The 18,694-nt window shown below is 38.3% G+C and overlaps 1 protein-coding gene across 1 annotated transcript in view; it reads right to left on the bottom strand.

Moving 5' to 3' along the window:
• Positions 1-18,438, bottom strand: part of aopep (aminopeptidase O (putative)) — a 62,142-nt gene extending 43,704 nt beyond the window's left edge. Inside the window, exons 1-7 of the mRNA XM_079466877.1 lie at positions 18,329-18,438; positions 16,290-17,154; positions 16,037-16,203; positions 15,810-15,954; positions 14,955-15,275; positions 2,770-2,959; positions 1,338-1,444 (exon numbers count right to left, since the gene is read on the bottom strand). Of these exons, the coding sequence (XP_079323003.1) occupies positions 1,338-1,444; positions 2,770-2,959; positions 14,955-15,275; positions 15,810-15,954; positions 16,037-16,203; positions 16,290-17,017 (1,658 nt within the window). The 5' untranslated portion in view covers positions 17,018-17,154; positions 18,329-18,438. The remainder of the gene's footprint in view (positions 1-1,337; positions 1,445-2,769; positions 2,960-14,954; positions 15,276-15,809; positions 15,955-16,036; positions 16,204-16,289; positions 17,155-18,328) is intronic.
• Positions 18,439-18,694: the final 256 nt, after the last annotated feature.

The following is an 18,694-nucleotide window of genomic DNA, read 5'->3' as shown; positions in this document are numbered from 1 at the left end:
GGACAACGTTAGAACAACGTTTGACCAACATTATTTCTTGGCACAGTACAGTACAAAAATGCTTTGTGTTCTACTATAGTCACGGTGAGGTCAATTCGAGTGTTTCATGACTACGTGCGAGTTATAACCGCTTCTTGGTAGTATGCGTTAGAACAACGTTTACTCAACGTTATTCCTTGGCACAGTACATGTTAAGAAAAATGCTTCGTGTTCTACAACAGTCATGGTGAGGTATATTCTAGTGTTTACTGACTACGTGCGTTGCAAATTATTACTGATTCTTGGTTATCAAGATTAGAACAACGTTTGACCGACGTTATGCCTTGGCAAAGTACAGTACGTTAAGAAAAATGCTTTCGACATGCTTTCCTGTCATAGCGTTGGTTATAGAGACGTTACATGATACATGTTTTGAGACACGCATATTTTTCCAGCGCTGTTCTGTCTGAACACTTTATCCCTGAGATTCCAATGGGTGTGGGTCCTTGGAAGGGCCAGACATATTCTGTCAGGTGTGGATCCTAAAAACATGCTGGTATTGTGACAGCTGAATTCCCGATAAGCTCGATCACAAACACGCACTCTCGTTTTCCCATTCTTAAAAGTTAAGCCACTGGTAATCTATTCCTACCTGAGACTTACATAAAACCTAATAACCTTATCACATTGTGCTCTTTATATGAGGACATTGCGTTAGGTCTTTTACCAAATATTACTCATGCAATGACATGTTCTAAATAATTCAGTGCAGACAGAAATGTCAACTATTTAAGGCGCACACTTAAATCAATCTCCCCTGGAAATTTGAATGCATATGGGATTTCGATATGTGGAAATATATTGTTTTTCCAAAGCAGTCGATGACACATTATACTTGAGCTGATTACTCATTACAGTGGCTTTGCCTAAACCAATTTACGAAATCTGAATGGGCCAAGGCACCAGATCATTGAATATATTATTAACTTCTTGTTATGTATTTTATAATCAATGCCTTTGTGTATTATATAGCCAATAACCTTAACAATAACCTCTAATAATAGACACTCTCTGAGCTTAGTTTACAGAGCAGAGGTAAAAATCTATCTTTGTACCTCACTCTGTATTTACCGGCTACGTTTAATGCTGTCAATGTAATAAGTATTCACTCAAGTCTCAATGATATCCTTGTTTGAGCCAAGTTATTTTAATAAAACCCCCCTCCAAAAAAGCTTCTTTTATTCAGTACTTTATAATGTACCTAAGCAAGTTATCAGAAGAGATGCTTGACTGTAGCTTTACTACTTTAACTACTGTATATTATGAGTAGCTCAGGAGAGAGGTTTTGCCATTCAGACCTGAGGACCTGCAGCTCTTCTTCAGAGTTCTGCAGCTCATCACTCAGTCTCCTCCAGCGTAACAAGGCCTTCAACTGTTTCTGCTCCTCGGCCTCTCCACAACCCAGCTGTTAAAGACAAAAACAAGTGCGTTTGCTTCAAACTGCTCAAATTCAAAGGTGTTTTAGCATTAAACAAACTGTGTTGTAAAATATACTGGAAGCACTTTACTGATATTGCAGTTTCAATACAAAGCACCAATACAAAGGTAATACATACACTCTGACTGCAGTAAATTGCTGTGTTGATACTGCACAGAATCACGCACAAAAACAAGCTCTAGTTTGGTAAGCATTAGAAATAGTATTACTAGAGATCCATCAATATATCTGCCAATATCGGTATCGGTCGATAAAAGGAATCATTTAAAAACAGCCGATAGTCAGGGTTGATATATTCTGTCAATCGAATGAGGACAGGAAAATGCCATGAATTTGTGCTCTGTATATAGAAAATGTGACGAAACATCACCAGCTTGATGTTCAATATGAATAGTCATTATATGAACTAATAACATTCAGAAAGTAAAGAAATGTTATTTTTATATTCAGAATCAGTATAGGCAGATGTAACTGAATAATCAGCTATCGGTGGAGAACTTTAGTATCAGTGCATCTCTAAGTATTACAAGAAATCTACTTAATAGAGCTACTTAAAATGTATGATGCTATGACTAAATCCTGTTCAGTTCAATGCACCACCAATCAAATGTTTAGGATCACGATCTTAAAGATCATTTGATTTACAGGTATTTGCTTACATATTTGAAATTATTTTTTAGATCAAATATAATTGTGAAAACAGAACTTTTTTCATAAGAAAAAGAAGGACTTAATAGCGAGGTCAGGAAAAGGCAACCAATAAGAGTATAGATGGGAAATACGTGATGCTGTTTAAGAAGCATCTTGGGGTGAGACCTAAAGAAATTGGATGACAAAATCCAAATTCTGTAAATTTAAGGCAAATGGTAGCAAGTTTAAGTAATGAGATAATTCTCATTATCACATTTTTATATGTTTTTTATTCTACAAACTAGAAGAAATATTAATAAGGAATAAATAAGTGATCTAAAACCTTTAAACTGTAGTGTATTTATTCTAATAAGTGCTGAATACATACAAATTTTCATGGGATGTACATTAGTACAGTTGATGGCAAATGTTAATTAAAATAATAATATAATAATTTAATAATAGTTCAATTTAAACCTAAAAGGAAATGGACAGGTATCAGCAATACCTGTCATTTCCTCCGAAGGCTTTCACTTACATTAGAACTTTATGAATAGAAAATTTAGCCAAAAACGTGTCTTTTGTGTGACAAAAATGACTCTGTGATGAGCCATACACAGACACGGGGTCGACAGGCCACCATATGCCAATTAGACTGTTACCTGCTGAACCTGGGTCCAGAACACATCTTCTAAATATGTTGCAAAACCCTCACTAATCCATTCCTCCGTCCAATCCCGAGCTCCTATAGCCAGCCCAAACCATGAGTGGGCGATCTCATGGCACAGTCTTGCCCCGCAGAGGTTCCTCTCACCCGTTAACACGCTCTGAGACAGGAACACGATATGAGGACTGGAAAACAAATGCACAGAAAAACAGAAAGTAGGCCATCACAGCAGACTGAATTATTTCCGCATTTAGAAAGAAAACAAGATTTGCAGTGTAGAAAAATAAATAGATCGGACGTCATATCTTTATTTGGTCCACTAACCAATCATCAGTTATAATGTTACTGCGGGTTCTCTGAGCTTAGAGCCCAGATTTCAGCTCTGATCCAGTTATAACATGTTATAAAACTCAACCACCCTGAAAGAACATCAAAGTGTGGGATTTTCTCTCTCATAGCCAGACTGTTGTTAAAGAGGTGGAGCTCTCGCACAAAATGATGCCTGTTCACTGCCAGTAGATTTTACAGTAGCCACTCGTGCCGCACCCTTCACCAAACAATCCGGCTGCATTTGCTAATAGCAGCAAATTACAAGTTGTATAAACCTCGTAAGATCTTTCTTTCACTGTGAAACACTCCATTGAATGACAGCAGCCTTGACTGTAAAAAAAAACTGTTGAACGTAAGATTAGCTTCTTTATTCTATCAGTGCAAAAAAACATGACATCAGGATTACACATAAAGCCAGATGAAATATAGTAGTGTGTGCCTCCTCTCTCAGAACTACCTTGAGTGACCTTTTCAACCAGATAGCCTTGTATTTTTCAAGCTGCAAATAAGGCTGTTATGCAGTCCATGTACCAAACAAAGTTCTGACATGTCAGGAAAAACAAACCGGTCTCATTTTTGCCGTCTGGCTTCGGCCGCAAAATAGATTTGGAATATGACACACCATTGAAGATAGCCGGGAGCAGTTTAACAAAAACTAACCTCTACTGTAGTGATAAAATAATCTGAAAGTTTTACGAATGGCTTTTGACCTTTTCATCCAGACATTCAAATTGCCTCTGTCTTTAAAAAGGTCCTTTTGGCCCCACCGTTGCTTTCTTTACACAATGACCACAGCTACCAGCAGGAAATCAATAAATAAGGTTGGCCTTGACTTGAAGTTGAAGGTGGCAGGTATGCCTTTCATTCACACTGTTATGGCTCCCTCAAGTCATCAATATGTTATTTTAGCAGAGGTGTGTGTGACCAAACGCTTTCATAGGTCGAGTTTAGGGACTAGCTTAACACAAATGCCCAGTCTCTGGATAGAGATGAGAGACAAAAGCCCAATCGCAATGGAGAGATGTGTAAAAGCAAAGGAGACTGTAAAAATTTCCAAAATGCAGCTACAGAACTGCATATTTATTTACTACAGGTGTGTAGCAGCCTGTTCCTTTTGGTAACAGTGTGCTCAGGGTTGCCAAATACGAAAACCTGTCATAACAAATTTGCAGAAATATACATTTTACAGTCACTTTTACGCATAATGCAAAGTTTTGTCTTGAAAATCACTGTACAGTAGTTATCGTAAAAACAGTCTGTTTAATAAATAACAAAAATGACTATTAATGTACAAATATTTTTTATATTTTCTAAAAAACAAAAGTATAATAGTGGCCTATTTACACAGAAAAACCAAGGACTTGGCAACCCTGAGTGTGGTTCAAAGCAGCAGTCGGCATTCCCTACATTTTGTCAGCAGCATACAAAAAAGACTATACTCATCATCCCTAAGAACAGTTCATTACCTACAAAACTAACATTTTAAAGTGATTTGATTTAATTAAGAGCGTATTAAAAACGTATTAAACAAGCTGTGTAAAGTAATCCTATATTTTACATTTTAAAGCTCAACATTTGAAGACTTTAAATGGATGCTTTGAAGTAGAAGTGTGTGATTTTGTTAAACATAAATTCTTCAGTATAGTCGTGTGATATTTCAACTCTTCAACATTCTTTTGAAGGAGGGATGAACTTTACTACGTGGATGAAAGAATCGATCAATAAGATGTCGCACCCTAGCAATGACACATAGTGTACATCATTACACTACTGCAACAATTCTTGAAAGATACTTTGAAAGACAGAAGAATCGTGTTCTTTCATCCAAAAACAGGATATCACCACCTGCCCTGTAATTACCAGAGGAAACACAAAACGTGGAATGTAACGGGTCAGATTTCAAACATGACAATTCCAGAGAGGAATTCCAGTTTTATGGAAGAGGAAAACTTGATGGGAACAAATAATTTCCCATGCCTCGATATGTTTACTGTACCCTGTGTAAATCTTTTTGAATATAAATAATATTAAACTGACTTTAACTAATTTAGCTGCATTTGGCATACATTTGAAAAAAAGTCAAATGTTTTGATGAGTTAAAGTGAAAGTGATAGTAAAGTGATCATTTAATTCTTTCATCATTTATTCACCCTCTTGTCATTTCAAACCTGTATGACTTACTTTTATTCCAAAGAACACAAAAGAAGATATTTTGAAGAACGTTAACTGAACAATGGCGGTACCCCGTTCACTTCTATTGTATGGACACAAAACCAATGCTGAATATGCTGAAGAAAGAAAGTCATACAGATTTGAAATGACAAGAGGGTGAGTAAATGATGACACAGTTCGCATTTTTGTGGGAACTATTACCATAAAGTAATGGAAAAAACAAGTTTTGTTATGACTTATTGAGACCATCATACTTTAAAGTGTCCGTTTCAGACCTAATACAATGGCTACCATCCTATAATCCAAAAAAGGTAGAAACAAATGTAAATACAAAATCTGAAAAAAGTCACTCTAATCTGTTCATTGACCATGTTAAAAAACAAAGCCAATAGCAGAGGTCAGAAGTGGTCATACATGCAAATGAGATGATGTAAGCAACGACTGCTGCACATGTTGTTTCAAACAGCTGCCCTGTTGTTTGTCTGCTTGGTGAGTGAATGTGCGGAGGAGCTCATAACTGCCCTGTATCCTTCCTGCAAAAATACGACCTTTTCTCGTAAAGGAAGACTTGTGAAAACATCAAGAAACAAGATTTGGGTCGGTGATACGCTTCACCTCATTTAACCCTTGTTGTTTAAAAAAAAATGATGCACATTCATATTCATGCTGCAGTGGTACGAAACTCAAGACTCTTTTTGTCTTTCTCATTCTCCTCAATCTGACAGCATGATCTTATTAAGCATAAAACCTAGTCGAACCTTGCAAAATGAAACAGATCTACCACTGCTCTGTCTTTCAGACTTTAAATGTGTGGTATTCCCGTCTAGACAGCAGATTACTCTGAGGGGCTGCAAAATGAGGTGTGATTCCCTATCCAGACCCGGTGGGGCTCTCTCAGCATGCCAGTCCTTTTTAGGGCAAGTCACATGTGTCAAACAAGAAATCCTGAGAATAAATACCAGCACACAGAGGCTGCTGCGGTGAGACAAGTGGGATTCAGAAAGCAGTCTTGAAACTGGATTTTATCACTAAAGCCTGCTACAGATCACCAGAACAATGGGATCCATATGTCGATGCACTACCTACCAAGTGGGAAACATGGCGAATGGATCTCTGCTGCAGCATCGCTGGCGATGTTTATCGCGTAGTGTCTTCTGGCAGTGTTTTAACTTGATTGCTCCGCATTAGCCTTTCAGACGCTTGCTGAAGAGCGTGCGTAAACAGAGCTGGAGGTGCTCATCGGTGCCAGAAAGGCCATCCGGAGTGAGAGGCAGCGGCAGATGTTTATGTAAAGCGTAAGGCTTACAGTCTGCGAGGGCCCATTTTGTGAGCTTCCCTTAATCCTTTCAGAACTACAGTATTCTATGTGTGAGGCCACTAGTTAAGAATGAGGATTCCTGGTACGTGTGGAATTCTAGACACTGTAGTTTTTATTTTAAGTTTTAAAAAGCCTTAATCAACACGGCAATCAAATGGCCATAATAAACTTTCTTACTGTACAGTGATAATTCACCCAAAGATCATTTTCTTACCCTCATGTCATAACAAACCTGTATGAGTTCCTTTCTTCTGCTGAACACAAAAGAAGATATTTTGAAAAATGACTGTAACCAAAAAGAAATCCCCATTTTCCTTCATTTGTTGGGACACAAAACCCCTAAGACATTTCTCAAACTATCTTCTTTTGTACTCCACAGAGGAAAGAGTCATAAGCTGGCTTTGAACACAATGATGGTGAATAAATGACAAATACATTTTTTTTAGGTGAACTGTCCCTTTAAGAAAGTCTTAATCCTATTGTGCATTATAAATCATGTTATTGCAAAATAAAAAAAGTTTTTCTCAATTTGTAAGTAAAATATAGTTTTCAAAGCCCTATCATGTTGACTTTAAAAGCTCTTTCCATCATATACAAGTACGGCCATTTGGTACACCACCACAGTTTGATAGAATATACCAATTTAATATCAATTTAACTCCTACGGAGTCTGGCTGTTCAAGGTGTCAGCCTTCTGCAACTAATCTACTTAACGTATTTCTCACAGGACGCCAGGAAGGAAGAACGATTAGCTCAAATGTAGCAATAACACCATCTCATCGTCTGCGACACACTTTTTCTCTATGCTTGGATTCCTTATATTTGTGTCTGGTCGGAGGTCTGGCGAGGGAGGGTGGCTTTCTTGGCTCAGAGAATCAGATAAAACGCAATGGCAGACACTATTACGGTGTCGTAGAATGATTCACAGTGTACACTTCGCAGGGACATCTGCCCGGTGTTTGAATGGCCTCATCCATTCTGGATTTTTGTATGGTAGATGCTCCTCCGGGGATCCTGGGTAATGGTTCTTAACCTCACGTTTTTCTGCAGTTTACCAGCTTCTTCTGCCACTCCTGCTGACTTAAATCAACCCCAGGGTCAAATAAACTCTCTCTGTGCAATACAGATTTGATTCATTTAGGCTTAGATTCTGTTCCTCATAGCAATATCCATTTGATGGCTCTCCGGTCGTTGTCAATTATATGAGTTTGATCTAAGGTTGGTTTCACATTTAGTTCGGGCCGAACCCCAGAGATAGCTACAGCTCTCTGCTTGGAGCGTGCCAGTCACAATCGTCAGAAAAGTGAGTGAAACACATATTTTACCAAAGAATACATCATTAATAGCGGTTCACTTCTGCAATTTGGTACGATTGCGTTCATATCAGCAGCGAAGCGTACTGGAGTTCACAAGAACCGAATCCCAACCCCCTTTTTAAGCGGACTCGGGTACATTTCGCGGGTGCGCATCCGTGTTCGGAAGACAGAGTTCACATCTGACGTTAATCGAACCCTGGTACACACATAAAGTACTAATGTGAAACCGACGCATAAACTTGAATTGTCCCGTCAATGAAGGCGTAGTGGTTACGCTCAGACCACTAGAAAGACTGATAAAGCAAGGAAGAAAAGGCCGCTGATAATGAGAAAGGAATGCAGTAATAATAACAACTTGCTCTCTAAATCGGACATTGCCTATTTACATTTAAAGTGTTTGAAGGGAAATGGATTTGGCACATACATGCTGCCTACTGGTTTCAGTTGTAGAGTACAACAAATCATGCATTCAAGTCACAAATGATCGGCAGCAAAACAAAACAAATCAATGAGTAACGACAAAAGTGCTCTTGTTGTATTAAGGAATGAGCAAAATGGCATGCACCTGCATCACTTTCACACATCCTAAAAGCAATAATAAATGAATTCTTATTGAGCAAACTGTGAAGGGCTAGTCATTACCTCTACATTAGATGACTCTGTGTTATGTCGAATACAACAAGTTATAATAATTTACTAGAAAAAGCATCATGCTCCAACAAACTACAACAATTCATCGAAGAGCTTCAGATTTACGGCTTTCTCCTTCAATATAGCTTACAATGTAATACAATGCAACTTGTAAAAAGTTCTGCAAAAAGAATTTGATTAAACGTCCAGTCAGTAATATCTAGCAGCAAGGTTGCGAATTGCAACCAACCGCTCACTCCACCCCTCCCTTTTCGAAACACTACGACGGCTGACAGAACATGGCGAATTGCATGCAAGGGGACCCGCGGTGGACGTAGATGTAGAAATAGCCCATTCTAAGGTAATAAAAACATAACGCTTCATTGCGTAAGCTCTTTATACACCTTTGAAGACATAGCTATGTATATTATATTGTATTTCTACTAATAAATCATCCCAAAAAATACACACTGGACCATTACAGGGACAATTCACCCCGAAATTTTAATTCATATAGTGAAATTACGGCTCATACCGTGAATCAAAATCATATCCCTTACACCAACTTCTACTAATTTGCTAACCTAACATAGCCCTAATTCTTCCAAAATTCTGTAGACATAGGTCTTCAATTATATTGGCAAATGAATAAAAACAATTATGAAAAGCAGAATGCATTATTTGAAGAAAAAGGACATTATAGTGTAAATTAAACAAGTAACTTGCTACTTAAGATAGTCACCTGCAGTTCAGTAAAAGATCTTGTTTTTGGCGATTACTGAACTGCTTTTAACTGCACTTGCCTGCCAGGTGCAGGCGTGCTCTGAATTCTTTCACTCGCTGAGGCTTTTGTGTGCACGCGGCGAAAAGCGGAATAGAAAACCCTCTCTGTGGACACGGAGAAAAAAACATCTCATCCTTGACAATTTGATTAACAGCTCTCCTTCGTGCCAGAGACTCCCGGTCTGAAAAAACACACAGTGTCACACACTTCTTAGGTTACTCAGCATTTAGAGAGGACAGAAAAGAGAAGTAAAGAGAGAAAGAAGAACGAGCAAGAGAAAGGGCTATTTAAGTACTGTTATCTCAACCTCCCTAGTTCCCTGACTAGTCCAGCACATTCCGACCGCTTCACATCCTTCGCCCACATTACACTTCTCACCCATGGGACTCCGCTTTCCTTTTCCAGATATGGTCATTTTTATGGCTGCAGGAAGAGCTTGTAAGCAACCGTATGTGCTACGAGTCAACATAACACACAAAGGTAAAGAAATAGCTTACTCAGTTATGCATATTACAGTATATCGTAATTTATTCACCCTCATGCAATCCCAGATGAATATGACATTCTTTCTTCCGTTGAACGGAAAACTTTATACTAAAATGGCGTCATGATGGGATTCAGAATGTAGAAGCTATATAAAGCCCATCCATCAATAAAATTTATCAAAAATGACTCTAGTGGACAAAATTAAACAGAAAAATCTTAAACCAAACACCCCTTGAATAGACACAAAACCATTGCAAGCAATTGGGTACTGTCGTTGTTCAGTAACCAACATTCTTGAAAATATTGTTTGTGTTCAGCAGACGAAAGAAAGCTATACAGATTTTAAATGACAAGAGGGCGAGTAAATGATGACAGACGTTAAATTCTTTGGGTGAACTATCCCTTTAAGATATCAATTTACAATGCTTTCGGTGAATCTGAAAGATGTGAAGCTAAGAAGCGGTGCTGTTCATTGTTTGGTAATGCTTGAGTGTCGTCCAATCAGACTGACTAATCAGACAATCCCTCTTGGCATGAAAAGCATATAACATTTCAACAGACCCAAACCAATTTCAACAACCAAAGGCAGACTCGGACTGATTATAATGATGGCATTTAATGCTGCTGCAACCTCTTATGAAAAGCAGATATTAAAATGTGAGCGTACATTTAAAATACTGTTTTTGCTTTTTCATTACCCTTGGTCCACATAATGCCTGCGTTATTAACAACTCAAAAATCCAAGAATGTATTTCTCGGCTCTGTACTATAACTGGTGAGTCAGAAGAAAGATGATTAATTCGCCTTTAAACGTCCCGAAATCCAAAATCCTCTGTGTGTGGGTGTTGTGCGCATTTTGAAGGAGAAAATTGTATATTGTTAATCTTTGACGAGTTTATATAATCATGACTGATTTGAATACCTAAATCGTTTTAAAGGAGATTCGGCACACTCTGGTTGAGAATGCATTCGCTAAAACCTTGTGAAATGTTTAGACTTCTATATAACCTTCGGCATTTTGTTGGGGGTTAAAAACGTTCAACAGCTCCCGAAAAGCACCTTGAGCAAATGAGCACAAATTAATTTTTTACTAGCGCTGTGCATTTACTGACTAGCTGTAAAAAAGTGAAATATGAAGAGTAGCTGCCCCCAAGGTCTCGGAGGATGTGGGGCGGAATTTAGCCAGCTGCTCTTACCTTTAGCTCTGACAAATAAAGTGAACTAGTAAAATCATTTTTTCCCTCACTACTGCTCAAAGGGCGTAATCCAGATGGACCACATAACTCAATCATAATGGCTGACAGTTCATGTTGACCCAAACTGTGAAGGGTAAGCGAGATTTTCACGGCATGCTAGTTTTGTGCATATTTCTCCTTACTCATTTCAAGCTTCTAGTGTCGGTCCAGACTCTTTCTTTCAGCGTTAAGTGCTAGCAGGCTATATAAGGTCAAATACTAGTCTAAACAGTGGAGTAATTGCAATGTAATGGACCGAAATCAGCTATTTATATAGTGTAATGGAAAAAGTACACAAGAGTGTGATCAGAATGAGTTCTAGGGATCAAAACCAATGAGACATTTGTCAAAAAAATCCTTATTTTACAGAGGAAAAAGTCATATACAGGTTTTGACATGAGGGTGTATAAGTTATTACAGATATGGTATATTAGGGTGAACTATCCCTTTAAGAGGCGTTTCACATTTAGCATATTTTGCACGAGCAAGTTTGTTATTTTAAATGAAGACATGCGGCAGGCGTGTGTAAATAGGGAGCGATGCCGTCTCAATGCTTATGCTGTGAAAGCCTTCAGTCTCTGGAAAACAGGCAATGCCCATATTTGCACATCTGGCACAAGAAGTATTCCAACAATGTCCTGCTGTGGTATAAAAGAGGTGTTAAGGGACAGAAATCGACTGCCTTCAAAGCCTAGGAAAGTGCTGTTCCCTTCCTGTGCGTCTCTGGCGAATATGGCGCACGACGTGCCTAAGATCTTAAGATACGAGTATCCCCGCATACGTCATTTAGTAGTCGCCTCAGTCTAGACTTTCCCTACGTGATCAGTCAGCAATACACAGGATGGAATGCTGATGACATTCGTCAGAGAAATATTTCCTGAAGGTTCAAGAAGACTGTCATTCCATGATTCACAAATCAGATTCTTTCAACCGAAGCAGGACTTGAGCCAAGAATTACGTCCCTGTGGAAATGAAGCTCTGTGCTTCGGGACAGGAGTCATGCGGGAATTTGGGAGGAAGCAAAGCAAACACTATCAGGCCTGCACTTTCTTGACTTCATAATCTTTACTTCCTGCCCTCCAGAGAACAACCACCACTGCCACGTCCCAAGCCCCAGCTGCAAATGAACAAGCATGATATAAAAGCAGATATTGGCCAGGCCCTAAGGATTTGGGCCCACATAGTTCCCAATTTTTAGATTAAACAACTCCCGTCTCTGAAGTGTTTCCAGGAGCAAATGGCTTTTGTTGCTGGGAATAATCCACACATCCTCTCCCACATCCTGGGGGATCGGCATCTCAAAGTGCCCCTTCCCTCGGCCCCATAAGTACTTTGTTGATCACTCTTTTTGGTCTGATTCGGCTCAGGCGCACTTCAATAAAGATCCGATGGATTATACCATTCCCTAGAGAAGGGGCAGACGGCTGTCGAATGCTGTGACCTATACGGGGGCACAAGTATCTTTTTCTCCCACACACACACATTTCTGTCATCATTTGGCAGATCTTGTAGGGAGGGCCGTAATAATTTCGTGAGGCCACTAAAAAAAGTCAATATTCTGCAGACATCAACTAAAAAAATGACTGTAGTCTTGACTCCTGTGCTTCACATTAACTCGGGCAAAAAGGGAGAAAAAGAAAAACACGAGTGACCGATGATAGCATGCATGCCCAGCACTGTTAGAATGTGACATTTTCATATGTTGAATAGCTGAATCCATGGTAAGTGAACCATGTGATAACCTCATAACCTGTAGAATATACTGGAAATACAGGAACACCTGACCGCCCAAAAGGGCAACTCTACTTAAGTTAAACCTAAGGGGCCGCTTCACTAAAACTGACTGATGTTCCGTAATATTCCTGATATTCTGTATCAAATTCCAGTCAAGCCTGACAGAAAATGAAGTTTGGTATACTGAAAACACAAACAAAAGTTGCTGCGCAAACATTTCACAGGAATATTTCCGAAGCAGTTGCCTTCCGCCAAACTTAAGGAGTTACTGTACTCATCAAGCAGCCATTTAAAAAGATCCAACTGTTTCTCACCACCTCAAGCCACACAGACTATTAAACAAACAGTACGGTTGGCCAAGAACACCATTTAAATCAGCCAATTCATAAACACTGTGGTATCCTCATGGAATCTAAAAGGCAATCAAATGGGAACAGCTGCCAAGACATGGCTTAAAATCTATAAAGTACTTATTTGAATCCTCCACTATCCTATACTGTAGCTTACAGCTCTGATGATGAGTTTCTTAAATACAGCATATTGATAGAATCATGTTCAACGATTAATCGCATCCAAGATAAAAGTTTGCATTTGAATTTTGTATTTAAACATGTATAAATAAAACAAAGCATACAGTATATATACAGGTATATGTATATATTAGGGGTGTAACGGTATGTGTATTCGTACCGAACCGTCACGGTCAACATTCCCAATATAGTCATCATTCCTATGCCCTACTACTTTGAAGGGAGGAGTGAACAGGGCATTTGCGTGCATATGTTTATATTTATTAGTGTTTATATATTATACAGTATAGCACATGTTAAAAACGTTTGTTTTTGCAAACAGTTAGGTTAATGAGGTTTACTAACTATGACTTAGTATATGATCATAAAGCTCAACCAGTGTGATCATCTGCTTCCTGGTCACCGCTCTAACCATGACCCTTCTCCATCGATGGCTCAGTTTGGTCAGCTCAAGTAATGCATTTTCAGCTGTACTTTTATTGAGAGTTATGTGCCGCTACAAATCATACTTATTCAATAGATTTGGAACAGGTTAACTCCACTCGAAGTGTAGAAAATAAGAAATATTTATACATCATTTAAATATATATAAATCTATATAGGCTAAATATTTCCTAAATATACACATGTGTGTATGAGTTTATAAATACAAAATAAATGTGCGCAGACATATATCACACCTTCATTCTGAATGTGATTAATCACGATTAATCATTGAACAGCCAGTTTTAAATGACATGATGCTTTCTGCCGGTTACAAAGCAAGTGTGTGCACTTTACTGGTGAAACGGTGGATTTGATTCCAGTTTACCTGTAGATTATCAGGGTGCTAGCAACTGAGGTCATAAGCCGCTGTATTGACAACTCGACATTTACATGGAGTTGGTAAAACAAATCTTTAAAGTTGTGGTAAAATGTTTTTTGATGTTTTTTATAGTTTAAGACAAACCATGTGCAAATTCATCAATCAAAACAACTATTTTGGACCTAAAACCGCTCTCAAAAAACGCTTTGTTTTACAATAACACTTTACAATAAGATTCTATTTGTTAACATTAGTTAATGCATTAGCTAACATGAACTATCAATTAACCATATCTCTACAGAATTTATTCATTTTAGTTCATGTTAATTTCAGGATTTACTAATAATTTAAAATCGAACAATACAGTTTTTTAACATAAATTAATGCATCATGAACTAACATGAATATTTGTATTAACCTTAACTAACAATAACAGTGATTAATACAGTATATGCTGTATTAACTATATTGCTCATTGTGAGTTTATGCTAGTTAGTGCATTTACTAATGCATTTATTAATGCTAATTTGTTAAACCATTGTTGCTCTGTTAGGCTGGTTGCAATGCCTTAAAGACAGTTGTACAAGTGTAACAGTACACTTCTTGTGGAAATGAACCTATAGCCTATTTACAGCTGTTTAGCCTATTAAGCTGGGATCTGCGAAAGTGCAATACCATATAAATAACATAATTTACCTTTAAGCTTCAACTGAGGTCACTCTGTACAACAAATAAACTATTAAAAATGCTACAACAGTACTTGCCAATCCAACAGGGCTATTACAATTTTGAACTACAGGATAATAAACTTACTCATGCACAAAAATGCATCATCTTTACCTGGCCATGCCCAGGCTGGAGAATCCTGAGGGAACAATGAGAACATCTAGGCGTGAGAATAGATGGACACCTAAAATGAGGTGGGCGGCAGTCAGACAGAGCGGCAGGAGGGGTAGAACCTTGTCTTCTGCCCTCTGCAGGTGATGGGCGGGGGCATATACCCGGTGAGGAATAACTGTCTGTGTCCTAGCAGCGCTGACCATGACGCGACAAGGATAATCCATGTGGGAGCAAACATATTGTTCATCACCTCTTTGTTCTGATATAAGACTCCTTTGATGTTGGTCTGTAGGTCCAGATTGTGAGTTGTCCAGCGAAACACTGCAATATAGAAAAATGCAGAATTTGAAAGACAATACATCGTTTTTTTATTAAGGAAATGCCAGTTGCAATTTAAGAAGCAAAATAATAGTGCTAAAGTTTTAGGCTTTAGGTCTGCATGAAAGAAATGCTGCATTAAAGCGGCTTTGCTGTTGCCATGACACTCAGTTTCCTGTCAGTTTAACACAAGAATCGACAGATAGTCAGTGAAATGAAATCACTGTTGGTTTTACATTTACTTAAATGCTCAAAATTCTGCATTTTGTGAAAAGGATAAGATGCAAAAACAACAAAATGGCTTTATTAGCTTAACTATAAACTGACATTCAAGTGAGATTAAAGTTCACCCAAAAGTTGAATTTCTTTTATCATTTACTCATCTTCATGTCATTCCAAACCTGTATAACTTTCTTCTGCAGAACACAATAGAAGATATTTTGAAGAACATTGGTAACCAAACAACACATGAGGGTAAATAAATGATGACAGAATTTTTATACAATTTTTGGTTGAACTCTCCCTTTAAGAACTTACATGGGCATCAGGTCATGAGGTTCTTTTGTTTTCTCCACCTCAGAGTTGGAAGCCTTTACACCAGCCTCCAGCCACAGACCTACCGCTATGGTAAAGGTGGAAGCTGGCATTGGCATTGTAACATAATAATCCCACTGTAGAACACCTGCAAAATAAAATAAAGATCTTCAGCATTGTGTATAGTGAGAGTCTATAACCATCTGCTGAGTAAAATGTTTTAACTCTACCTGTCTCTGCAGGCTCAGGAAAGGCTTGATTTTCACCACTCATTAAAACAGTGTAATCACACGGCGCTTTTACACGTGCTTGCCATGTTGACATGGCAACAGGTGGTTCTTGGCATGGGAAGAGGGCTCTGTTGTTGATGGGCGAGCCCATGGTATATACACAGCATCTAGAGGTTAAAAACCACGACGTGTGATGTCAACATCATATTCTGGAACCGCTTGTGGCTGTATGTAAATATCTAAACCAGCATACCTGCCATCCTGGTCTTTCGTCCACCTCACAGAACCACCTGTGGGTTTAGTTTCATACCAGATTCGAAGAGCACACGGGAAAGCATGAGGGGACAAAACCCGCTCCTTCCTGATCTGAAGACTCCACTGATCCACGTGGAAGCGTAGAGGTTTTTCATGTATGACAGCAGGGGAACGACTGCACTGAAGATATAGATCTTGTTGCTGTGTCCAGCTAGCTGAAGGCATAGAGAACAGCCTCCGTACCAGACTGGAAGATGGATGATCAGCATTTGCATAAATTCCCTGTTTGTCAAGTTCCTTTAAATCAGACACAGTGGTCACATCCACCTCTTCCACTCTGAACACCACTAGATCACAGCAATCCAGCACCAAGGTAAAATCATCACTATCATCATCCCACGTGACATTATTGATGTCACTTCCTTCACTCAAATCTGATGGATTCTCGGTGTGTATTAATTTATTTGGGCAAGGCATGATGGGAGATTTCGCATCATTTTTAGATGATGGGAACTTAGATATGTCTTGTACTGGTGTGTTTAATATAAATCCTCTTTCACTTTTAACAGGCTCCAGAAAAAGAACAATACTGCCACCAATGACCTTCCTTTGGAAGTGAACGGCCAGATCAAGCACATAGTGTCGAACAAGCATATGGTTGGTGTTGGCCCGCAAGGGCAGATCATCTTTATTAGGGTCCAGATCAGGCTGAGGATTACTTTCCATACCTATTGGTATTCTATAGGGGGAAGTCTTGAAATAACAATATTGTAAACAAATGTAACAAACTAAATGCCATTCGTATAACTTGCATAACTCATTATTCAGTCTGCATGCTGTCCCGATGTATTAGATTGAATTGCCTGTAAATAAAATGTAAAAAAAACATTTTTTAAATGTATCTACGTATTCTTAAGGTACAGTATATAATGCAGATGTATGTATATTAAGGATTGTCAAAATACCAGGTTTTCAATTTACAACTTTTTTTGTGACCAGAAACCTAATGATGGTAATAGTTGTGATATCTCCAATTTATCTTGAATTTACTCATAATAAGCAGCTGGGGAGTTTATGGCCCTTAAAGGGGCAGTTCACCCCAAAATGAAAATTCGTTCATCATAGATTCTCATGTCACTGCATTCTTGTATGACTTTCTTCTGCAGAACACAATAGAAGATATTTTGAAGAAGGCTGGTAACCCAACTTCAATTGTATGGAAATCCACTGAAACCTCTCCAAATTTCTTCTTTTATGTTTCACAGAACAAAGAAAATAATACAGGTTTTGAATGATACGAGCGTGAAATGATGACGGAATTCTTATTTTTGGGTGACTTACCCCTTTAAGACAAACAGACCACCTACTACATTGAAGTATCAGTTCGCCTGTGTGTCCTATAATTTAGCCCTAAAAATAAATGAATAAACGAAAAGTACTTGACATTAACAGTGTACTGTACTATTGATCTAAAATACTTAAAATATTAAAGTACACACTTTCCTGACAGACACAGTAAAAACTAAGTACACTTATTCATATAGAAATAATTTCTAGATTATAGAACTAATTTGAACACTTTATTAATGGGAACGATAGAAAAGCTTCAATATTTTAATGTATTGGGACTACATCTTTTTAAAAGCAGCCAAACTATTTAATATAAAGTGATAGGAGGCGATTAAAGTGGAAATGTGTAAACAGCAACACAACATCAGGCATCACCCTCACATATCACCAAAACACTTAAACTTAACAATAAATACTACTTTAGGGAGATGACAGGGAAATATTCTTTCATTCCATACATGCGAGTACATTTAAAACTTCTGGGACTGTCATTTAATGATTTCTACAATGGTATCGACAAAGTTACAACAAATCAGCGTTATAAAAAGGTTTAATTTCCGTTTCCTCCTTTGAGTCTTCATCTCTTCTGCAGAAACTTGCTAAAATACTGTACTGCTACGGACCAACGAGTGCAAGACGTCCATTGCAGGATTATAAATCAATTTTTATTAGAGATGTTTCACGAACCTGTTTCTCCCCGTGACAGAACTTATCACGCAGGCCGCCGACACTGTCGCGTTGCATATACGTCATCACGCAGGACCAGGAAGTTGAGCTGGATCTCATAGGATTTACCTGCGATCTGCATATAGCCTGCCGTACTGTATAGAGATTGACGCACAACACCACCGAGGGTATTGGTCTGTACTGCAATAACTTATATTGCTAGAAATAGATTATTAAACATATTAAAATATACGTCAATCACAACAGGTTACACGCATGTGGGTTTTATTAAGAAGTGCATTTTATTTGACACGATAAAAATATTTCTATAGTTTTCATGTGCTTTCAGCCGGAAATAAGGTCTGCTGAAATCGCACTGACATATGC

The sequence above is a fragment of the Barbatula barbatula genome (assembly GCF_947034865.1).
Source record: "Barbatula barbatula genome assembly, chromosome: 11".
Lineage (NCBI taxonomy): Eukaryota > Metazoa > Chordata > Actinopteri > Cypriniformes > Nemacheilidae > Barbatula > Barbatula barbatula.
Note: the sequence above shows the minus strand (reverse complement) of the source record. Positions and strands in the feature narration are given on the sequence as shown.